General features: G+C 52.1%; 1 protein-coding gene across 1 annotated transcript; it reads left to right on the top strand.

Annotated features, from left to right (window-relative positions):
• Nucleotides 1-3,267: 3,267 nt before the first annotated feature.
• Nucleotides 3,268-23,627, top strand: GNAT2 (G protein subunit alpha transducin 2). The gene is made up of 8 exons (XM_073320361.1): nt 3,268-3,385; nt 8,048-8,090; nt 11,895-12,036; nt 13,129-13,286; nt 14,860-14,988; nt 15,309-15,438; nt 22,761-22,914; nt 23,437-23,627. Exons 1-8 carry the CDS (start codon nt 3,268-3,270, stop codon nt 23,625-23,627), a joined length of 1,065 nt encoding a protein of 354 aa, XP_073176462.1.
• The last annotated feature ends 807 nt before the right edge of the window (nt 23,628-24,434 follow it).

Genomic DNA, 24,434 nt, shown 5'->3' with positions numbered 1-24,434 from the left:
CACACAGGATCAATAGACCTGCCAAACAGGGAGACTCTCTGCAGCCTTCCTCATCCATGTGGGCATCTATACACCCCATCATATATCCCCACATACAGCTGTGTTGTTATATAGGCCACAATAGGGACTGGCAGAGCTCCCCACCCCAGCACTGGCAGGCTGGGTGCCCATCTGGGTTTCAGGAGCTGTCTCTTCCTCAGGAGTTGCCTCAGGCTTTTGCCTGGGGAAGAGATCCTGGCTCTCCAGGGAAACCTCTTCCACATCAGGGTCCTGGTTGGGATCCTGGCCGGCCCGTAGTGGGTTAGTTGTCGTTTCTCCCCCTCTGGCTCAGCGGAAGGCCACTCCGCCTCACTACTCCCTGGGGCACCACCCACTCTCAGAGGATTAGCAGGTCAAGCGCCAGGGCCAGAGGCCCCTTTGGCGAGGCAGAGCAGGGCAGCAAAGTGGTTGGGGTGATTCTGACCCTCAGGCAAGGTGGAGCACCAAACAGTCTCTGGGTTTAGGCCCTGAGGCAGGGAAGAGCAACGTCCTGGCTCAGGCGTATGGCAGACAAATGCAGGTCTCTTGACCTAAGGTGGAGAGGCAGCAACCTCAGGGGTTGGGTTAGCAGCAGGGGGTAGGGAGACCCAGGCCCACCCTACTCCACCCGGTCCCAGCCCTGGGCCCAACAGTGGCAGAGGGTCAGCAGGGATCCCACGGCAACACGCTGACTCAGGTTCTGACAGCAAAACTGGACCAACGTCTGGTTTCCCTGGGCTACTTCCTACTGGAGTCTGGGAGGGGGGTTCCGTAGGCATGGGGTCCTCCATCTCAGCGGGGTACTGGGCTGTCGGCATTCCCGTGCGCTCCTCGCCACTCTCAGCTTCCTCCGGGGTCAGGGTGCTCCTGAGCTGGGCCCGGGGTCTGCAGCAAGCTTGGGACATTCATCTCCTTCCCTGGCTCAGGCTCCACTGAGCTAGTGGCCCCATACCCACCTTTTATACTTCCTGTCCCGCCCCTTAGCTTCCAGCAGGAGGGTCAGGCCTGGCCTGGCTCCGCCCACCACGTCGCAGAGAGCAGCTCCTCCCCCTCTGGCTCCGTGGGAGGCCACCCTACCTCACGACACGGCCTCTTGGGGGCCTCCAGTGCTGTCCACAGAACAACAGGACGCCTCCGCCTGGCAAAAATCGGGTCCAGCTTGTGATAGGAGGGGCAGGGGCCGGGACCATTCCAGAGGCCTGGTTGCCCTTGCCTGTGGAGTGACCCCAGAACTTGTCCTGGGAGTGACCCCTGTCCGTCACTGGATTCGATACAGACTTGTATATCTGGGTACTCTGACGGTAGCTGCTAAGGCAGGACTAGGCCATCTCCCCAGCTCACAAGGAAATCCATGATCTCTGCACGGCTCCCTGGGGGGTGCATGTGGCATGGCTCCTGCACCACTGAGAGGGGTACGTGACTCTGGCCGTGTGTGCACTGACAGGGCACAGGTGATGGCAAGCCAGTGTTTAAACTGGGAGGGGACACCCAGTCAATGCCAGAGTAGTAGAAGGTACGGAGGTAAAAAGACAGGCCAATCCAGATGCAAAACAGTGCAGTGTGGGATAGTAGTGGGAGGACTGCCAGAGGCAGAACTGTTCATTCAAAATACAGATATGTCCACACAGACCTGTGCTGGACTAACTCATCTCAAAATGGACTCAATCCACTTGCAAAATGGATTAGCCAATTTGCAAAAAGTGGCCAGATAATTAAAAAGAAAAAGAAAAGAAAAGACAGATTGTGTCAGACGGACACTGGCCATTTTAATCCAAAACAATAGTTAATGTGTGTGTGTGGGGCGGGGGGGACGGACGGGGACCAACCTGTGTAGAGAAGCTCTTGGTGTTTGTCTGGCTGTTAGTACGTTTCCAATGTGATAACATTTGAATGCTGCATCCGACCAATTCCAGAATTTCAGGGAATGGAATTTCATGGGCAGAACAGTGTGGATTTTGGTGAAAACTCAGCAACCAGAAGGGGAAAAATAGGGAACACCTGGAACCCTTTCATCTGGTTAGCAGACCCAGCAGTTTCAACCACTTCTGCCATCATCTATAGATCAAAGAACCAGTTGGTGTTGCCACCTTCTAGCACAACCCCTGCTAGCTAGCTCAGCTCTACCCATCCTCCCAAGAAATTTTAACATGTGACCCCTTGAATTATTTATCTCCTAGATAGAAATAAGACTGGGGGACTGAAGGGGCATGGGACTGCACACAGAGCCCTTGGCTGGGGGTGGGAAATGGAGGACCCTGGTATGGGGGAGGTGGGGCACACAGAGCTACTGGCATATGTTGGAGAGCGAATGGGGGCACAGAGTCCCTGCCATGGTGGGAAAGTGGGGAATGGAGGACGTGGGAGGAAAGGGGAATGAGGGGGACACACAGAGCTGCTGGCATGGGGGAGGAGTCCCTGAAATAGGAGAATGGCACCCAAAGAACCTGTGGGGGGGAATGGAGGGGAGTCAGGAGCCTCGGGGGTGGGCAAGGAGCTCAGCTGATAGAAGCTATAAAGTGTGCAAACTACTAGTTAGCCAACGATCGATGAATTTCTAACGCACCCATCGCCGTGGTACTAGGGCCCCAGCTGCTAGGGTGCTGGCTGTTCCCCTTGGCTGCTGAACAGCCTCTTCCAGATCTGGAGCAACAGCAAGGAGAAGGCTGGTTTACCCAGCAGGCCCCGGCTGACATTTTTCATCTAGAGCTCTCCAGCTCTATAGGTCTGACCTGGGGCCCCCCAAGTCACACACCCCAGGGCCCCTGCAGCAGCGGGATTCCTTCCCTCGTGTGCTTGCAGGATGGGGGTCGCTCTCCCTTCCCCCCTTACATAATGAACCTCTCCGCCCCACCTGCAGCCTCGTCCAGTGTTCTCTGTTCCCAGGCATTAATCTTTGCCATCTTGGGCTCATTTAATTGGATTTCCCAGGTCACATGGTGAGATAAAAAGTCCCCAATCCGTAGGACAGAAAGTGGGTCATCCATGGGGAATTAAGGGAGAGGGGCAAGGTGAAGGGCTCCCAGGCTGCCTTCATAGCAGTCTCTGGCCAGCAGCTGTCCGGCGTGGAACTCCAGAGCCAGCCTGCGGCGTGCGGCCCTTCTCTGGTGCTGTGCGGGGTTGGGCAAAGAGATATATTTTTTCTCTCTCTCTCTCTCCCCACCCCGTAAAGGGTGAGTGACCTAGGGTGAAGAGCTGGAAGAGACAGAGGAGCTCGAGGAGTTAGAGGAGCTAGAGGAGGAAGACGCTGAGATGGGGAGTGGAGCGAGCGCTGAAGATAAAGAACTTGCCAAAAGGTCCAAGGAGCTGGAGAAGAAACTCCAGGAAGATGGAGACAAGGAGGCAAAGACAGTCAAGCTGCTGTTGTTAGGTAAGCATGGGAGCTGGGCAACGCTGCAGCTTGCCTGGGGCACCCTCAGCTCCTAGAGGTGGATCCAGAAATGAGCGGGCAGAGAAGGGGTTCTGTACCACTCAGAGCTGGTCTCCATGCATGTAATAAATGTGCAGTCTGCAGAGAATGGCCCAGCAGGGGATTCTGGTGATTCAGGATGAATGCAGGGTACGAGGGGGAGGTTAACCTGTAGTTCTCTGTTGGCTAAGCAGTGCCTGGGAAGAAGGCAACCCCGAGATGAGACGTAGTGATGCCAAGCTAGGGGAGGTGGGGCAAGAAAGGAGAAACTGGGGTTATTGTTGCTGGGCCTGAGGAAATCAGTTTATGTGAAGGGATTAGAAAATGGCAGTATCTGCTGGTGGTCAAGGGATGGGAGACAGAAGAAAGAGAAGAGGGAGCATGAAATGCAGCGCAGGACCAGGGCAGGAGGGCTTGGTCTGGCTGTTTCAGTCCATGGTGGGTTCAGAGATATGGTCACCCTAGGTTTTTTGTTGTTTTTCTCGTTTTTTTCCAACTGAGAGGAGGATCCGTTCCTAAGTAGCACCAGATGGGCTCTCATTAGCTTGATGACTTCCTAACTGAAGCGATTAGCTGGGATACAGAGATTTCTCAGCCAATCGGATGTGACAAGAGGTCACAAACACCCTCTTGAGAGAAGCCTGGGTGAAGGGGGCAGCACCTCAGTAGGGATTAAAATCTATTTGTGATTTTCCAGAAGGGGCGGTAGGGCTGGAAATAGGAATGCTGTGGCTGGTGTCACCACTTGGTAACTACATACCTGGGTCTTTCAGCATTGGGGCGGGGGGTGGGGGCGCTTTGGATTGATTGGGTGACTCACCAAGGGCCATGGGTGAAAAGGGAATTGATCAGAGAGTCATTGTTCTGGCCAAAAATGACAAGCAAAGACGTACATGTCATGTTTCACTTCAGGTGAGAGTTTAGTGGCTGAAGCATAGGGCAGAGGATCAGGACACCTGGGTTCTAGCCCCAGCTCTGCTGCAGCCTCCCTGTTTGGCCCACAGATTCCCGGTCTGTGAAGCAGGGTGGGGGTATTATCCCTACCCCCCCCCCGCATACTGTGGGGGAGGTGCAAGGGCTGGATCAGGCAGCAAAGCTACTCTGGTGAGCAGGGCAGGATCAAACCGCAGCTCGTTAGACGCTGATGAAGCGCTTTGAGAGCTCTAGCCTAGAGAAAGGCAGAGGGTGATGGCGACTGGGTCTGTTACCTGCTTGTTGGTAGAAAACTTCATAAGCAGCGTGAATAGAAAGGGCTGGACTTTATTTCTGAACACACTGATTTTACCCGATTACTAAAAGACTCAATTTAGCCAAATATCCCAGTGGCAGAAGGGCCTGTGCTCCGAGTCTGCATTACCGAGTCACCAGCTGGAGGCTTCACAATCCTGCTGATCTCCGAGCTGCAAGCTGAAGCGAATGGGGGGATCCCACTGCTGGGCTGGGCGCCTCTCTCAGCCCTTTTACAGGCACTAGACCATGAGCGGAGTACTGCAAACAGCAGAATACTGGGGCAGGTCTCACCGTCAGCCCAGCACTGCTGAGGCAAGGGAGCCTGCTAGGAGATGCCGAGAGCACGCACGGTTTAGTCCTTCTAAAGCCGTGATGGAGCGGGATTCTCCAGCCTGCTCTTGTTCTCCTACAGCATCCCCTCTCCTTTCCCCTGGGCTCCAGCTCAGAGCACAGCTTCCTTTGGGCCTGTGCTGCCCAGTGAAGCTGCTGCTCACTCTGGCACATGGCAAAGTCTGGGGCACCCAAATCTTACAAGTGTGCACATAAAGTCAGCTAGAAGGGGCCCTGCTTGGTCACAGCAGGGGCCCAAGTGTCTTCTTCAATGCAGCTGTGGGGGAGGTGTAAGGGATGGATAGGTCCCAGGGAGGGGACACAGGAGATGCAGAAGGTAGGGAGCAGGTGCTAGGGTGAAGGTTAGGCCACTGGATGGTCATGGGTGGGGGGAAACCCCCCAGTGACAGGCTCCTCCAACCCATCTCTGCTTAGTGTCACAATCAGCGAGGGTAATTCACCACCTCCCTCTTCCAATCAAGATCAGATGTCTCCTCCTGAAAGAAAGGCTCCTGCTCACAATGAAGAGATGGGATCAATGCAGCAATGTCTGGCTGAGGTCTCTGGCCTGGGCGTGGCAGCAGCTCAGACTAGATGCACACAATGGTCTGAGGGGCCATCAGGTTGCACCATTCCACCCAGGAACTCATCACTGGGGGGTCAGTCCTGGTCTGCACCCCAGGGTGCCCTAAGCCACCCTCTGTGATTCCTATGCTCGCCCCCCGTGCCTGGAGAGAACTCCAAGCCTGCATCAGAACCGTGCCAGTGTGAAGGCAGCAGAATAAACCCTTGCTCCAGAGGGTGACTGGTGAGGGTTTAGGAAAGATGGCACCTAAGCGGAGAACTGAGATTGAGGGTAGAAGCCCCTGCTGGAAACCCAGCCTCCCACCCGGCTCCTAGAAGAAAAGTGAGGCCAGCAGGGCCGTCTCAGCCCAGAGCCACCCTTTGCAGCTCCTGGGGTGAATGCTCCCTGGAGTTCTAGGTTACAACGCGGCTGCCTTGCTGCTCGCACTGCAGGGGCAGGAAGCCTGCGCCTGACTCTGTGCAGCACCACAAGGTTCATCCAGGTGACGGCAGGGAGGCTGGGATCAGTGTGATTAGGCCCTAATTCTAAGCAGCTTCCTGGTTTGGAATAAGCTGCTTAAAACGATAAGATGAGGCGCTGCCCGGCGCTTGCAGCCGAGAACTGAAGGGCAGGCGATGAGAATGGAGGCAGTAGAGAGGAGGGGGAGGTTAAGAAAAGCAAAGCGCGGGGCTGGGCTGATATGCCCAAGGGCTGAGGCCCTTACCATGCAGGGAATCCCAGCTCCAGGCTGAGTTCAGGCTGCCCGACATGGTCCTTTCTACCCTGCTGGGGCACAGTATGATGGTCCCAGCATGACAGACACATGGGCCTGGCTTGCTGTATAGGGTTCCACTGATGGGGGGCTTATGGAGTAACTAGGTCCCCTGACCCCATAGCAATGACAGGTCCTTTGTGCCAACAGCAGCCGGGGACATAGCTCTTGAGTGCCCCCCCCAGCGGCTAGCCTTTGAGCACTGCTCATGGGCTCTGGAGGGAGGGATCTCCAGCCTTCCTGGGCCAGGGAAATGAGTCGGGCCAGGGGGGAGCCTCTGAGGAATAAAAAGGGGGCATGAGCAAGGCACAGGGGGGTCTCCCTAGGCCTGAGAAAACTGTTCAGGCCCTGCTGACTGCAGGGGTGGATGGAGGCTGGAAGGTTCCCCTGATCCACCAGACCAGCAAGGCTCAGTACTGAGAGGAGCAGGTGGGATAGGAGCCAGAGCAGAGGGCTCAGTGACAATGCATCACATAGTCTGCAGGGGGGTTAGGTAGATGGAGGGGGACGCTTGCAGACTTAGGCAAAGGGGTGTGGAAGGATGATGGAAGCTGCAGTGTATTGCTCTGGCAGATGGATCCTGGAGGTGTGAGAGTAGTGAAGGATCTGAATACCAAGCATCCAGGCAAGAGCTGGGACAGGAGAGTTAGGGCAGCCAAGTAGTGGAGGCTAGATACCCTTATCGAACTACAGGGCTGGAAGGGACCTCAACAGGGCACCTAGTCCATCCTCCCATGCTGAGGCAGGCCCACCCCAATGGCTATAACCTATTTTCAAGCCCCCCGGCCTCCCGAACCCACCTGTTCCAGCGCTGAACTTGCCTTGCAGGTAGAAAGTTATTCCTAAAAAATCCAACCTCAGCCTCCCTGGCTGCCAAGTAAGCGGATTGCTACTTGTCCTGCCCTCGGTGGCCATAGAAAGCAATAGATCACCGGCCCCTACGTAACCACCTTTACATATGTTATGTTCCCCCCTCAGCCTTCTCATCTCTAGACCACACCTGCCCAGTTCTTTCCTCATCCCCTACCCTGTGGGGCACCAGATGGTTTGAACCCTGGGCAGGGAGACAGGTTTGGGCTAGAAGCACCTGGCCCAGCTTCCACACAGTGAGGCCTGTGTGACTTGCAGCTGGCTGGCACGGAGCCTTCCAAGGACTGGCTCAATGCCGGGGAACAGCGGCAGTGCAGGAAGCACGGCCGTCCCACGTGCGCCTCCCCCTTCCCAGAGCCCAGCTCATCCCGCTCAGGGCAGGCATGCATCAGTGCACAGCGAGGGGAGCTTAGCAGCGCGGGGGGGGGGCGCTGAAGGGGAGAGTCCAGCTGGTTCTGCAAAAGCAGATTCAATCCCTGGTTCCTAGACACCCATTTTGACTACTCCCTCAAAACAAGGCCTTTCCCTGGGCTGGGCTCTTGATGAGCTCTTGGGAGCCCAGGGCCCGGATCAACTGACCTGTTTGATCCACATTAATATGCCACTAAATAACCCTGCACTGGAGAAATCCTTTCGTGCTGCACTGTCTGAGGGGCCAGCCTCAGAGAAAGGTGCAGGGGGGACAGGAGTGAAGTGCAGGATAGATGCTGGATCTGAGCGCTGCGGATCCAGGTCCTTACGCTGGTCCCAGTGCCCAAGGATTTGAGTGCTCCAGAGCTGCTGTCCCCTTGAAGGCGCACGCGTCTCTCTCTTTCTGAATGCTGGCACTCAAACGTTTCCTCGGGCTCTTTTCCAGGTGCCGGGGAGTCAGGCAAGAGCACAATCGTCAAACAGATGAAGTGAGTACCATGGTAGGGCTGAGGGTCAGCTGCCCAGAACATAGCCCAAGGCAGTTTCCTTGTAGGAGCCTAATCTGAGCATGAATATAGTGTGATTAACCCCTACACTGCTGCTGGGCCAGGCTGCCTCCCATCTGGCCATAGCTTAGCAAGATTAATAAAAATGGATTAACCAACTCAAAAATAGCATCTGCAGTTATGCTGGCAAGCAGGAAAAGGTGCCCGGTTCTTCTGCTTCGAGGCACGAACTGATCAGCAGCTGGGGTCTCTTCATGTGCCATCTCAGTTACAAGTGATGGGTGGGGGTGGAAGTTTCATTCCTCCCACACACCTCAAGACAAGGAAATCGGCAGAGACAGACAGCAGATCTAGCATCTCCGCACCTGTGCCCTGTGGAACGTCCCAGGGAGTGGCTGGAGTATGGGAACATCCCATGTGAACTGTTGGCATGTGGGGTACTGGTGGCAAGTTCATGGCCAGCCATACCAAACACCAGGTTGCAAGTCTCCAGGCACAAAGGAGGAGGAAACCACCACACCCCCTTTGTGCGTTGTTCCTTGCTATGCTGTGTCACTGACGTTAGCCCCGGGAGGGGTGGGGGGCAGGGAACACAAACCATCACGGAGTTACACAGGGAGCAAGTGAGCTCTATGCATCAGCAGAGTCCAGCTGCAGAAGGTCCCATGCGATCTGACCTTCCCCTATGAATCTGAGGCTCTATCATAGGCAGAGCCATGTGTGGTCAGTCCAGGAGCCAGTGAGCTAATCCATGCCATGGGTCTCAGACCGCTTTCCTTTCAAAGCTGGTACCCTGATCTTCATGGAGCCAGCCGATGGAGGGAGTTCTCTCATTGCATCTGGGCTTGGCTGCAAGGCACCTGTGTAGATCACAACTGGCCCAATTGTGAGCTAGGCTGCATGCCAGCACAGAGGCAGATGGGGTGTAAGGAACTCCCTTTCTCCCCTGCATGGGGCAACACATTGTGAGAAACTGCTAGCAGATGCCACTCAAGCCGCTTCCCTCCCACATAGTGTTCAGCGGTGTGGTTCCTCAGCTCTGCACCAAGGGGAAAGTCAGCTATGCCAGGAAAACAGCAGGCATTCCAGCCTAGGAGTAAGCAGGGGCCAAGCTGGCACATTTCAGTCATAGAATATCAGGGTTGGAAGGGACCTCAGGAGGTCATCTAGTCCAACCCCCTGCTCAAAGCAGGACCAATTCCCAACTAAATCATCCCAGACAGGGCTTTGTCAAGCCTGACCTTAAAAACCTCAAATGAAGGAGATTTGACCACCTCCCTAGGTAATGCATTCCAGTGTTTCACCAACCTCCTAGTGGAAAAGTTTTTCCTAATATCCAACCTAAACCTCCCCCACTGCAACTTGAGACCATTACTCCTTGTCCTGTCATCAGCTACCACTGAGAACAATCTAGATCCATCCTCTTTGGAACCCCCTTTCAGGTAGTTGAAAGCAGCTATCAAATCCCCCCTCATTCTTCTCTTCTGCAGACTAAACAATCCCAGTTCCCTCAGCCTCTCCTCATAAGTCATGTGTTCCAGTCCCCTAATCATTTTTGTTGCCCTCTGCTGGTCTCTTTCCAATTTTTCCACATCCTTCTTGTAGTGTGGAGCCCAAAACTGGACACAGTACTCCAGATGAGGCCTCACCAATGTCGAATAGAGGGGAACAATCACGTCCCTCGATCTGCTGGCAATGCCCCTACTTATACATCCCAAAATGCCATTGGCCTTCTTGGCAACAAGGGCACACTGTTGACTCATATCCAGCTTCTCGTCCACTGTAACCCCTAGGTCCTTTTCTGCAGAACTGCTGCCGAGCCATTCGGTCCCTAGTCTGTAGCGGTGCATGGGATTCTTCCATCCTAAGTGCAGGACTCAGCACTTGTCCTTATTGAACCTCATCACATTTCTTTTGGCCCAATCCTCCAATTTGTCTAGGGCCCTCTGTATCATATCCCGACCCTCCAGCGTATCTACCTCTCCTCCCAGTTTAGTGTCATCTGCAAATTTGCTGAGGGTGCAATTCACACCATCCTCCAGATCATTTATGAAGATATTGAATAAAACCAGCCCGAGGACCGACCCTTGGGGCACTCCACTTGATACCAACTGCCAACTGGACATGGAGCCATTGATCACTACCCATTGAGCCCGACAATCTAGCCAACTTTCTATCCACCTTCCGTCCATTCATCCAGCCAATACTTCTTTAACTTGCTGGCAAGAATACTGTGGTAGACAGTGTCAAAAGCTTTGCTAAAGTCAAGGAGCAACACGTCCACTGCTTTCCCCACATCCACAGAGCCAGTTATCTCATCATAGAAGGCAATTAGATTAGTTAGGCATGACTTGCCCTTGGTGAATCCATGCTGATTGTTCCTGATCACTTTCCTCTCGTCTAAGTGCTTCAGAATTGATTCCTTGAGGACCTGCTCCATGATTTTTCCAGGGACTGGCCTGTAGTTCCCAGGATCCTCCAACTTCCCTTTTTTAAAGATGGGCACTACATTAGCCCTTTTCCAGTCGTCCAGGACCTCCCCCGATCGCCATGAGTTTTCAAAGATAATGGCCAATGGCTCTGCAATCACATCCGCCAACTCCTTTAGCACTCTCTGATGTAGCGCATCTGGCCCCATGGACTTGTGCTCATCCAGCTTTTCTAAATAGTCCCGAACCACTTCTTTCTCCACAGTGGGCTGGTCACCTCCTCCCCATGCTGTGCTGTCCAGTGCAGTAGTCTGGGAGCTGACCTTGTTCATGAAGACAGAGGCAAAAAAAGCATTGAGTACCTTAGCTTTTTCCACAACCTCTGTCACTAGGTTGCCTCCCTCATTCAGTAAGGGGCCCACACTTTCCTTGACTTTCTTCTTGTTGCTACCATACCTGAAGAAACCCTTCTTGTTACTCTTAACATCTCTTGCTAGCTGCAACTCCAGGTGTTATTTGGTCTTCCTGATTTCACTCCTGCATGCCTGAGCAATATTTGTGTACTCTTCCCTGGTCATTTGTCCAATCTTCCACTTCTTGTAAGCTTCTTTTTTGGGTTTAAGATCAGCAAGGATTTCACTGTTAAGCCAAGCTGGTCGCCTGCCATATTTACTATTCTTTCTACACATTGGGATGGTTTGTCCCTGTAACCTCAAAAAGGATTCTTTAAAATACAGCCAGCTCTCCTGGACTCCTTTCCCCCTCATGTTATTCTCCCAGGGGATCCTGCCCATCAGTTCCCTGAGGGAGTCAAAGTCTGCTTTTCTGAAGTCCAGGGTCCGTATTCTGCTGCTCTCCTTTCTTCCCTGTGTCAGGATCCTGAACTCGACCATCTCATGGTCACTGCCTCCCAGATTCCCATCCACTTTTGCTTCCCCTACTAATTCTTCCTGGTTTGTAAGCAGCAGGTCAAGAAGAGCTCTGCCCCTACTTGGTTCCTCCAGCACTTGCGCCAGGAAATTGTCCCCTACACTTTCCAAACACTTCCTGGATTGTCTGTGCACCGCTGTATTGCTCTCCCAGAAGATATCAGGGTGATTGAAGTCTCCCATGAGAACCAGGGCCTGCGATCTAGTAACTTCCATGAGTTGCCGGAAGAAAGCCTCGTCCACCTCATCCCCCTGGTCCGGTGGTCTATAGCAGACTCCCACCACGACATCACCCTTGGTCCCTGCACTGCCTCTCCTTTGGGCTGGGGGGCAAGGGGCCAATATCTGTGCTGCAGGGAGAGGACTGGCAGGGGAAGCAAGGCTGTGATCCCTGCTAACAGCTGTGTTTTATTCCCCTCCCCCCACAGGATTATCCACCAAGACGGTTACACGGAAGAAGAGTGCCTGGAATTCAAGTCCATCATCTATGGCAACGTGCTGCAGTCAATCCTGGCCATCATCCGAGCCATGTCCACGCTGGGGATAGATTATGCCGAACCAGGGCGAGGGGTCAGTACGCTGCCCCTGCCACCACTAGAAGATCTGATTGGCCCCTGGACAGGGGAAGGTGGAGGAGCGGGTGGTCCCCACGTGTTCGTCTGTTCGAATGCCTGCAGTTCCCAGTGATATGCAGGAGTCCTGGGAGAAGCTGCTGCTGCTGAGAGGAAGTTTGTTCCTTCTGAGCCCCCGAGGGGGCGGGGACGGGACGGGACGGACGGACAAGTGGGGGTTGGTTCACTGGTGTTCGCTCAAGCTAGTGTGTGAAGAATAGCAGTGTGGATGCTCAGGCTAGCTGTGTAAGTCCAAGCCCATCTGACCCCCTGGGTCTAAGGTCGGGGGCTAGTCCGAGCCTAAACTGCAGCATCCACAGTGCTATTTTTAGCATGCTTGCTCAAGTTTGTCTACCAGGATGGGGAGGCTGTGGCGTAGACAGAGCCCGTGTGTCTCATTCACTCCTGCTAGTGCCTGCTAGAAGCCACTCGGTGGGCAAGTGGCAGTCGTCTGGTTCCACTTCCTCGCGATGTAGATCATAGAATCACAGAATATCAGGGTTGGAAGGGACCTCAGGAGGTCATCTAGTCCAACCCCCTGCTCAAAAGCAGGACCAATCCCCAATTAAATCATCCCAGCCAGGGCTTTGTCAAGCCTGACCTTAAAAACTTCTAAGGAAGGAGATTCGGAGGGGAGGAGATCGAAAAGGAAGGGCAAGACCTCCAAGTGTGGGAGAAAGGAGCTGTGGGGAAGGAGAGTCTAGAGATGAGTGTCCTGCTCCTTTCATTATTCGCAGAGGAACGAGGAGTTTGGTTTTCCGTTGTTTCAGGCACCACGCTGCTATGGTGTGTTGCCGTCTACTGGTTAAGGAAAGCATTCTGGGAGCAGCTTGAGTTCCCCACTCCTGGGCCGGTAGGATTCTGGATATGTTTCCCCACATTCTCTGGGGAAGCTGTTCTTGAAAATCAGCAGGGTTGAGTGGGGAATTTAAATTTCAAAATCCAGATTAAAATCCCACAAAACATGACCCTGTTCAGATGGGCCCAAAGCAGGTCTGCCATTCACACCCATCTCTGGCCCCAGCCTGCTCACCGGCTCTGTCTCTTACAGGATGATGGGCGGCAGCTGTGCAATTTGGCAGATTCCATCGAGGAGGGCACCATGCCCCCGGAGCTAGTAGACTGTATAAAAAAGCTGTGGAAAGATGCGGGAGTCCAGGCCTGTTTTGACAGAGCAGCTGAGTACCAGCTCAACGACTCCGCTTCCTAGTAAGTCTGTCCCTATGACCCAATCATTAGGAAAAGCACCTGCCAGACAGCGAGACCCTCCAGGGATGGGCACGCACTTATTGGGACACAGAGGGCTCATCCATCGTTGGAGCTTAGTACCTTGAATCGTCCCCTTCGCTGATGCTGAAGGGACTGATGTCTTTATGGAGCAGGTACCACCCCCCTCTACTGCCACGTAAAGCAACTTGGACTCAGCTTTTCACCAGCAGCCAAGGGGAAGGAAAGGAGAAATTCCAGGTAAAGGGGCCAATCTGCTCCCTTTGAAGCCAGTGGAAGTTTTAGCACTGAGTCCAAGGAGAGCCTTGTCCATCAAAGGAAGGGTACATGCCCCTTAAAGGGCGTTAGAAGACAAGCAAGAGAGACCAGAATGGCTTTGAAGCATCGAGTTGCATGCACGCTCATAATTCACTGTGTAACAAGTGAGGTCCTCTGTGCTCCCACTTGGCCCAGAATGCTCCGGGTGAGAGAGAGAACACAGGGGATTATCCCCCATGGCCTGGATAGTGCTACTGCGTCAGACAAAGCCCCTAAACACCACTGACGTGACTATCACTGCCTGCCGGAGGGGGGCTGCCTGCCCCTCGTCATCACCATTACTTGACGCTGCGCAAAAACCCTGTTAAACCCAGCCAACCAAGCGATGCTGAATTCAGCCTAGTTCCTGTACCCTTAATTGATGCCACATGCCAGGGTATGTCAGGCCACCAATCTGTCTCATGCACGATACAGGCTGCACTATCTGAGGCCAATGAGCCTCAGGGCCAAATGCTGCTTCTGCTCACAGTAGCGTAAATCCACCGAAGACAGTGGTTACTAGACACAGGCTGGTGTCAACACCATTGCAACTTGTCCCGTCAGGTTAGTTAAACATAGTTCAAGGGCCCAGAGCCGTGGCCTGGCACAACGGCTGCAGAGCGGAGGCGTGGGCACATTGCAGGCAATGCTGCAGGGAACACACGTCATTTTTCACGCTGCTGATCCAAATGTGGCCACTCTCTGCCCTAATAAACCCCGGCCTGCCATGCAGCTCCCTCGCAGGCTGCGGCAGCTGCACCGTCCCATTCAACAGCAGGATGGAGGAGCAACTGTGGATGCTGGAACTTAAGGTTACGGGCTTTCCAGACCACAGCATTAACGGAGCTGCTCTATCACCTCCCCCCAGCAGGGTCCACCTGTCTGCCTCTGTCGGTTGTCCCTTGTCTCAGGGTTAGATGGTCAGTTCTTTGGATCATAGCAGACCCTGCGTGTTCAGCACCTGGCACAAGGGGGTCATGGCCCACGCTCCTAGGTGCTCCTGCAATGCAGGTGAGAAGGGATGTGCACGTTTTGACCCTGGTTAGTCATGAACTGAGATTTTCTTGCTCTACAGTTGGGCTAGAAAGAAGTCTCCTCTCCCTCAGGCTAGTAGAATTGCTTGGACCTTCCCACTGTCCTCTCCTATGATTACTAGCTCACTGATAACCCCTTACCCCAGACCTCCTTCCCCACGCACGATAGCTATATTCCCGATCCCTTAGGGCTGCTCCCAACAGCTCTCTGCATTCCTGCCTAGCTACCTGAACCAGCTGGATCGGATCACAGCCCTGGATTACCTGCCCAATGAACAGGATGTACTACGATCTCGAGTGAAGACCACGGGGATCATAGAGACCAAGTTCGCCGTCAAAGATCTTAACTTCAGGTGAGCATAGGCGCACGTGTGACCCTCTCCCCTTTGGTGGCATCACCGACCCAGGTATCCTGGCCAAATTCCAGCTGGGATAATCTTCCTTACATCCTCTCCTAAATGGCACGTTTCTTGGCTGGTGTAAATCTGCAGAGCGCCATTGCGCTGTCAGTTGGCAGCGGCTAAGGATCTGGCCCTCTGCACTCATATACAGAGCTGCCACATCCTACCGGGCAGGGGCTGGGTTTCTGCGGTGGGTGCTGCGACTGCCTCTGTGTTCGGTGCTCTGGTTGGGAAGGGGCTATCTAACAACAGCAGAATTACTCCCTCCACAGGATGTTTGACGTGGGAGGACAGCGGTCAGAGCGCAAGAAGTGGATCCACTGCTTCGAAGGCGTGACCTGCATTATCTTCTGTGGAGCCCTCAGCGCCTACGACATGGTGCTGGTAGAGGATGATGAAGTGGTATGTTCTCTCAATCCCTAGCTGCTGATGGCACTGAGACCTCTGTCCTCTGTCACCAGAGCACAGCTGGGCAGCTGCTCTCCCCGTTTTCAGAGCACCAGGAAACGGACAAAACTCCCAGCTCAGCTGGGCGACATCTGAGAGCCACCACCCAGATTTGAAGAAAATAGCATCTCCCCAGCACAGACACTTGCTTGGTGTGAAGTGCCTGCATTGCCCGGAACACAGGGAGGTGCAGGCAGGCAACAGAGCCATGAAGAGCCTTGAACGTCAGCTCGCGGTTTACACTGTGCTGCTCTGATGCAAATCCAGGAAGCAAATAGCACTTGCCTGACATCAGATTAACTCATGTCTGAAAATAAATGCCCCTCTTCCAGCCAGTGCAGCTGGCAACTAAAACCAATTCAAGTAGCACAGTGACATCCCGTAGCTGGTTAAGACAAAGGATATTTCAGTGGGGCTGCCCAATGGCTTGCCTTCAAGAGGGCATGAGAAATCAATAGAAGGAAGATGGGCTTGTGGTTGAAGCATGAGGTATGAGAGCAGGATACTGTTCCCAGCTCTGTTCCGTGTGTGACCTTGGGCAGATCTCGGATGCCTGGATTTTCAGAAGTACCCGCACTCCTCGCCGATTTCAATAGGCGTGGCGGGTGCTCGGCCCCTCTGGAAACACACACTCAATTGTTCTGCAGCTTCCGCCTCTGTCAGTGAGAGATCATAGCCCCTACCTCTCAGGGTTAGCATAGGGCTGAATTCAATGGAACATCTGTAAAGCAAGCGGAGGGCCCCGGACAGACGGCGTGGCATTTTTATAATCAGCCCTATCGGCACATCGGTTTCAGAACCTGTAAACTAGGAAGTGAACGTGGAAAGTTCAGAGGAGAAATTGGGAAGGGCTCAGACATGAGCCACAAGCATGGAAACCTGCTTCATAGCAAGAAACTAAAGATGCTCAGTGTGTTTAGTTTGCCCGAGAGAAGGTTAAGAGGTGACTTGATCCCAGCCCGGAAGCTCCTGAGCAAGGAGGTTTCCAATGGCAGAGGATCTTTAATCTAGCAGACAAAGGCTGACAGACCCAACGGCTAGACACATGCAGACTAGACAGAAGGTGCACATTTTTAGCAGCCAGGATGTTTAACCGTTAAGACAACCTATCTGGGCACATGCCGGCATGGGGGGCTTAGAGACGAAGTGCTGCCGTGCTTAACAGCTGCTCAGTGGAACCCTCAGCCCTGGGTCAGGAGCCCAGGCTCCCTATACGATGCATCGGGAGAGCTGGGTAAGAATGGGATTGACAGAACCCAGCAACCTGAGCAGGGAGCCACCTAAGCTGGCCAGTAGAAGAGCAGGGGCTTGGCATTGCCTCAGTGAGGTAACCCCACGGGGTTGGGATGCCATCCCCAATAGGCAGAACACTCACCTGGCATGTGGGAGATCCAGCTTTGAATCCCCACTTTAATCCGGAGCAGGAACTTGGACCCTTGTCATCCGTCTCCCAACTATATGCCCTGAGGTGTGTTCCAGGGCAGGTCTCTCTCGACCTCTCCTGCTGAAGCTGTTCTCCTTTGTCTGAAACATTTAAATTGCCCTTGGAGCAGGGACGGGACCCTGGGTCTCCTAGGAGGGCGCACTAACCCCTGGGCTATAGTCTCTCTCTCTCTCCGGATCAGTGACTATTTCACTATTCCACATAAAGAACAGCTTCGCCAGAAGAAACGGAGACACCCACCCCAGAGTATGCCAGAGCCTGACAGTCAGGGCACTCAGCTGAGGTCGGGGAGACTCAAGTTCACGTCCCTGCTCTGAATGAAGCAGAGGGGGATTCAAACCTACGTCTTCCAGGTGAGTGCTCGAACCACTGAGTGACTGAATATAGGGTGAATCGGAACCATATGTTGTGTGGGTGAGCGTGCTCCGAGCATGACCGTAAGATTGGGCACAGCAAGCGAGGCAGGTGGGGGTAACACCTCGCTTGAGGATCGGGCCAGGCAGCTCAGCGGTCTCAGGAATTAGCGGCTTTGCACATGTCCACCAGTGGAAGCTGAGGAATTTAGGCACATGCAGGGTTAATCAGCAAGTGAGTGGGGGTTTGAGGATCTAAATTCCTTTGTGGATCTAGCCTGGAGTCTTTAAATCAAAATCTCTTCCTACAAGTTCTGCGATAGCTCAACCACAAGCTATGGGGCTGGGTGCAGGAATCCCTGGGTGGGGTTCTCTGGCCTGTGCAGGTCAGACTAGATGACCTCTTTTGTTTTTAAAAGGTATGTAGCTATGTAGGAACTAGAAAAAGGACAACAGCCAAACAGCATGGCCAAGACTGCAGCAATCCCTGGGTGGGGTTCTCTGGCCCGTGCTGGTCAGACTAGATGACCTCTTTTGTTTTTAAAAGGTATGTAGCTATGTAGGAACTAGAAAAAGGACAACAGCCAAACAGCATGGCCAAGACTGCAGCTTTGAGAAACTCTAGGAGAATTACCACATCCTGTGTGGGGACAGAACAGGTGAAATCCTGGCCTTGCTAACGTCAATGACAAAGCTCCCATTGACTTCACAGGGCTAGGGTTCCCCTCAGTCAGTGGTTGCCCTGGTTGCTGAAGGTCAGATGTCAGTGTAGGGAGGAACTGAAGTTTGAGTGACAAACCAACCCACAGGAAGTGATGCACCTGTAACGAACGTAAGTGCATCAGAGAGTCAGCGATGGCTTGCAGAACTAGCCAGGCAGCAAGCTGCAGCTAAACAGGTGCACCCATAGCTGAAGAAATCCCTTAGAACAGTTGGCAGTTTTACCATGAAAAGCTATTCATAATTCTGCTGCTTATATGTGCAGTTACATAACTGATGGATGGAAAAATCATTGTCCATTCACCCACTGCTTGCTCACTTTGTGTAGCAATGCAGGGGAAGGCAGCCACAGATGGGCCCGATCCACCCCACCACTCTGAACCTGGCTCCCAACTGCAGCTGGAGCCCCTCTCCAAGGGGCACCCTCATTACCCTGGGAAGCAGAGACAGAAAAAGATTGTCCACCATAAATCCCAATCCGCTTCACTTGACTCCCAGTGCAATGCTGTGGCCAGAAGGGCTAATGCCGTCCTGGGAGGCATCAACAGGGGACTCTTGAGTAGGAGCAGAGAGATGATTTTCCCTCTGTAGTTGGCACTGATGTGACCAGTGCTGGAACGTTGTGTCCAGTTCTGGAGATCACAATTCAAAGAGGATGTTGATAAATTGGAGAGGGATCAGAGAAGAGTCACAAGAATGACCAAAGGGTTAGAAAATGTGCCTTATAATGACAGACTCAAGGAGCTCTATTTAGCCTAACAAAGAGAAGGTAAAGGGGTGACTTGATTACAGTCTACAAATACCAATTTGGGGAACAAATATTTAATAACGGGCTCTTCACTCTAGCAGTGAATGGCCTACCATGAGCCAGTGGCTGGAAGTTGAAGCTTGACAAATTCAGGCTGGAACTAAGGCATACAATTTTTACAGTGCAAGTAATTAACCATTGGCACAACTGACCAAGGGTCATGGTGGATTCTCCATCACTGACCATTTGTAAATCGCCGGTGGGCTGTTTGTCTAACAGCTCCGCTCTAGGAACGATGTGGGCCAGATCTCTGGTCTGTGCACTACAGGATGTCAGACTAGACTATCACAGTGGTCCCTCCTGGCCATGGAATCGATGAGTTTGTTGCCAAGCAGTTCCTACCCTTTATTTCCTGTCTTTTAACCAGTTACTGCTCTATGAGGACCTTCCCTGTCATCTCACGACTACTTAGTTTGCTTAAGAGCCTTTGGTCAGGGACCTGGTCAAAAGGCTTTCTGAAAATCCAAGTACACTATATCCTCTAGATCACCTTTGTCCACATGCTTGTTGACTCCCTCAAAGAATTCTAAGAGATTGGGGAGGCATGATTTCCCTTTACAAAAACCTGTGACTATTCCCCAACAAATCGTGTTCAGCTGTGTTTGATAATTCTGCTCTTTACTATAGTTTCTACCACTTTGCTCAGTACTGAAGTTAGTTTTATCAGCCTGTAATTGCCAGGATTGCCTCTGGAACCTTTTTAAAATAGGTGTTACGTTAGCTATCCTCCAGTCATCTGGTACAGAGGATGATTTAAGCCCTAGGTTACATACCTCAGTTAGTACCTCTGTAGCTTCATATTCGAGCTCCTGGGTGAATCCCATGGGTGAATCCCATCTGATCCTGGTAACTTATTACTGTTTAGTTTGTGAATTTGTTCCAAATGTCCTCTATCGACACCTCACTGTGGAACAATGCCTGAGATTTGTCACTCAAACAGGGCCCAAAGAGAACTGAGGGGCATATTCTGGTTTTGGTTTATAACAGATGAAAGAACAGAGAGCCTTCCTAAATCAGACCACCACCACCCTTAGGATGATTTGTATTTCAGTAACTCCTAGCAGCCCCAACCAAGACCAGGGTACCCATGGTGCTACACACTGCATGGACCAACAGTAGCGACAGCCCCTGACCCAAAGCATTGACCATCCGAACAGACAAACAGCATGGCGGAAATAACGGATCATCCTCCCCCTTGCACAGGTTGGGGCCTAAGAACCAGGGAGATTGAGACCTGCCCATGTTCACACAGGGAGGGCATGTGGGGCAGAGCACAGAACAGAACCCACATCTCCTCAGTTGTGGTCTAGTTCCTTCACCCCAGGGTCTGATACTCCAGCTCCATCAGACACTGGTGATCTGATGCCCCCCCTGGCAGGGAGAGGGATTTATCCATCTCTGACTGCTGGGATCCCACAGAGCATCCGTCCAGGTCATCTTGCTCTGGGACTTCCTTAAAGAGAAGACAAGAGGAGAGTGAACTCTAGGATCCAGGCTTGTTCCTGCAGTGCCAGTCATTTGGTTCCTGCAGGCCAAACCGAGGGCTGGTGGACTTTCACAGCAGCTCCCCTTACATGCCACTCAGCCTCCAGCTTCCTTGACCAAGAGTCTCTCCAGAGCCCCCATTTCACGTAAAAACAGCATCAAGGGAAAAATCAGAGCAGTGCAGCCTGTGGGGAATGTTTCGGATGCTGCTAGTCAGGCAGGGCGCTGGCTCCATAGGGGCTCTCAGCCTCTCCTTCAAACACCACACAGAGGGTGAAGAGCAGAGAAAGCTGGCGACGAGGAGGCAGAAAACAGTAACAAGATGCCTCTGGTACTCTCTCCCCCTGCTATGAGCAGCCGTCTGAGGGAAGCTAGCCCATTAAACACCAGTAGCCCTCCTGCATGCAGATGGTTATCCTTCAAACAGGACACCTGCTTCTCTTCCTCCCTCAGGATGGATTCATGCAGAACGGCTCCCTGGCCCTGCAGGTTATTAAAACAAACTGCTTTGGAGGAGATTTGCAAATCAGAGAACATGGTCTACAACTTGTGGAGAGTTCTCTTTTTAGAAGACAAGAGACTATGGATGCGGGAGACTGAACTCCTCCCTCTCTTCTTCTCGGAGGTTCGACTCAGAAGGGACAAACCAGGGGGCAGCATTTTAGACTGTTTCACAAGATGCTGAAACAAGTCTACTCTGGTACCCTTCTAGACAAGCAAGGGGCACGTTCAAGCCCTTGGGAGCAAGAAGAGAAGGAGGAAGACATGCCTAGTGACTAGGACATGGGAAACTTGGGTTCAATTCTCACCTCAGAATTCCTTGTGTGACCTTTGGCAAGTCACCTAATCTACCCTATGGCTCAGTTTCCTCCATACAGTGGGGATAGGACTTCTCTGCCTCTGGGGTGTGTTGTGATCCATTGTTTGCGGGGTGCTCATACTACCAGGGGGTAGCGTTGGAAGTGGCTTGCGATAGTGCCATAGCAGATATTTGGGCCAGCGTGTACTAGTTTTCTCAAGGAAGATCTTCCTAGCACAGCTGACTTGCAAACCCAGAGGATAAGAACAATCTTGCTTTGTGAAGGGCACTGTAGTGATCAGAGGATGATTTCTGCAGGGCTGGCCTATCCTAAAGCACCTGCAACTCCTCTTGTGGTTGCTGCAGGAAGACCCATAGGCGATGGCTCATTAGAGAGAGCACATACCCACTGCCATCTCCCACAGCACTCCAAGAACTGGCTATCATTTTAGTAATGGGGTCTCAGCTCAGTTATTTAGACAGTGACTTCTCACATCTGATTCTTTCCCACACACAGAGCCTGCCTTGCAGCAATTAGGAATCTGGCATTAGCTTTCTGACATTAGGAGAGATTTACATTGAGGGTGTAGAGTGACAGAAGTCCTTCATTCTGGACTCCCCAGTAACTGTTGTGAGAACCCATAAAAACAGCCAGCCGCCTATGGTGCGGCAATAGAAAGAAGTAGGGCTACCGAGCTACCTGGCTTTGAGGAGCAGGAATGTGAGGATTCTCAAGGCAAAAAGAATCCTCCAACATCTCTAACCAAGCAGTTCAAGACTTTCCTATCATTGGCCATTTTGATAAATATTCTCCCATAGAAACCACCCACAACTTTCTCTTTGGCAACACTTGTGCTTATTACAGCAAAAGAACAGAAGAGTTTGCAAAAGACAAAAGGTAAATCAACTTGCTGGAATGCAGTTGGTTTGGCTGCTGGCTTCCAGCTGCTGTATTTGAGTCTGTACTTTTCTCCTCGCTGCCAGGAGAACTTGAAGTTCAGCACCAGAATCTCTCAACACTTTGTGTCTCAAGAGGGCTTTATTAGCAGTATTATGGTAGCAGCTGGAGGGCCTTGTGATGGACCTGGGCCCCATTGTGCTTGCACAGAACAGCCTCTGCTCTAATGAGCTAACAGTCAAGTGAATTTGCCCCCCTTGTACATTTTCAGTCATGGCATCATCTGAAAATTGAAGTCCTGTTGAAACTGCAAAAAAGCCACCATGGAAGGGTGCCAATTCGCTTTGTTTAAAATCCAGTTGGTCTAAAGCTTCTGCCTAGCCATAGAGTCCTTATCTGGGCTACGACAGACAGGAAACATCACAGCTTTATGACCAGCAAAGGCTTCACCACTGTAACAGTAGAGTGCTGCCCTCACTTTTACAGCTGCAAAATCTATGGAGATCAAAAAGCAAGTTCAATTAGCAGCAGCTCAGGCAATGGCTGTTGTAGAGCCTCAGCCTGTGTGAGGAACAAGCTTGAGTGGGAGTCGGGACTTGCACATGTTAAGCCACAGAAACTTGAGTGGGGGGAGAACTTTCAGAATGTGTTTGACCAAGCAAGGACCTGCCCGCCCCTACTTTCTGAAACCAGAATGAGCAGGGTCTTTACAACACAGCCCACCTCTGAAATTTCTTTACAAGTGATATGGTCTTTTTGTCTGTCTTCAGAACCGCATGCATGAGTCCCTGCATCTGTTCAACAGTATATGCAACCACAAGTTCTTTGCTGCCACCTCCATTATTCTGTTCCTCAACAAGAAGGACCTCTTTGAGGAAAAGATCAAGAAGGTCCACCTCAGCATTTGCTTCCCAGATTACGATGGTGAGTTGGTCTAAAAACTCTACCTACCTCCCTCCCCCCCCCCCATTTATGGTAGTGTTTAGGCCCAAATCATCCTCACCCAAGTTTAAAAAAAATCAAACCTGAGTAATTAGTGGGAAGAAAAATCACAAAAGGCACAAATGGATAGAAAATTCTCCTCTTGGGAAAAGTCATTAGGATCAAGCTAGGTCTCTGCAGCTGGGAAAAGGAGAGGATCTGTATTAAGCATTACCACCTTTGGGTGATTTGGTAGGAACAAAGAGGTTCTGACACAAGGCTGACCCACCCCAATAAAAAGGTCTGCTTGCTCTTCACCTTTTGTGTAGAAAGCACACGTCATTGCCCAGGGCTGTCACTCCAGTTCTGTTCTTTAACATGCATTTTATTCTCTCAAAACAACATGACAAAGGATCACATTTCCTCTGCTGGCCACAGATCCATGGGCTTTGAGGAGTTTCTAATTAGGACAGTCTTCCTAATCAGCAGCACTTATCAGCAGAGTTATTTCCTTCCCCGAAATAGGTCCCAATACATTTGAAGATGCAGGAAATTACATCAAGAATCAGTTCCTTGATCTCAACATGCGAAAAGATGTGAAAGAAATCTACAGTCATATGACCTGTGCCACAGATACACAGAACGTTAAATTCGTGTTTGACGCAGTCACAGATGTCATCATCAAAGAGAACCTCAAGGACTGTGGTCTCTTCTAGAACTCCAACTTTTGCAGGTACTGTAAACTTCAAGCAGAGAACTAAAAGCCCATTGTAAGTCACAATTTAGCCACTTTTACTACCAAACGGACATTGTGAGGGGTAGGAGACAATTGGTCTGACTCCTCACCGATAGTTAGGGCCCTACCAAATTCACAGCTGTGAAAAACACGTCATGGATCATGAAATCGGATCTCCTCCATGAAATCTGGCTATTGTAGGTGCGGGACCAGATTTCACAGTGTTGGGCGGCTGGAGAGCAGTGGCTGCTGGCCAAGAGCCCAGCTTGGAAGGCAGAGCTGCCACCATCAGCAGCGCAGAAGTGACAGTGTCATGATATGGCGTTGCCACCGTTACTTCTGTGATGCTGTTGGGAGTGGCGCTGCCTTCAGAGCTGGGCCCCTGACCAGCAGCTGCCCTTCTGACACCGTGAAATTTATTATTTTTAAAATCCTATGACCGTGAAATAGACCAAAATGGACTGTGACTTTGGTAGTGATAGTGCACCGCGCGCTCTGGAAAACTCTGCTTTTTTGCCCTTGTAAGCAGCAATATTACCACTAAGCCACTGGTTCTCAGCTTTTTCCATATGGGGACATCCCTCCCCCATCTGGGCAGTATCCTCCTCCTCCTTCATAGTATGGGAACAGCAGGGTGGTTGTGAGCACTAGCCACCCTTTTGAAGAGCCCATGAAACAAACTACTTAAACCCTGCCAGCCCCTGTAGCAGTTGATTTCCCTACTCGGCGTGTAGAAGGGGGTTTTTAGCTGAATCTAGTACGCCAAAGTGGGCTAGAGGGTCCAGGA

Source organism: Lepidochelys kempii, chromosome 21, assembly GCF_965140265.1.
Source record: "Lepidochelys kempii isolate rLepKem1 chromosome 21, rLepKem1.hap2, whole genome shotgun sequence".
Taxonomy (NCBI): domain Eukaryota; kingdom Metazoa; phylum Chordata; order Testudines; family Cheloniidae; genus Lepidochelys; species Lepidochelys kempii.
This window is presented reverse-complemented; position numbering and strand designations above follow the sequence as displayed.

Excerpts from the sequence above, each read along its gene's own strand:
- GNAT2 (XM_073320361.1), top strand. The coding sequence starts at position 3,268 with ATGGGGAGTGGAGCGAGCGCTGAAGATAAAGAACTTGCCAAAAGGTCC. Across the intron at positions 3,386-8,047 it reads AGTCAAGCTGCTGTTGTTAG|GTGCCGGGGAGTCAGGCAAG; the intron begins GTAAGCATGGGA and ends GCTCTTTTCCAG. Across the intron at positions 8,091-11,894 it reads ACAATCGTCAAACAGATGAA|GATTATCCACCAAGACGGTT; the intron begins GTGAGTACCATG and ends CTCCCCCCACAG.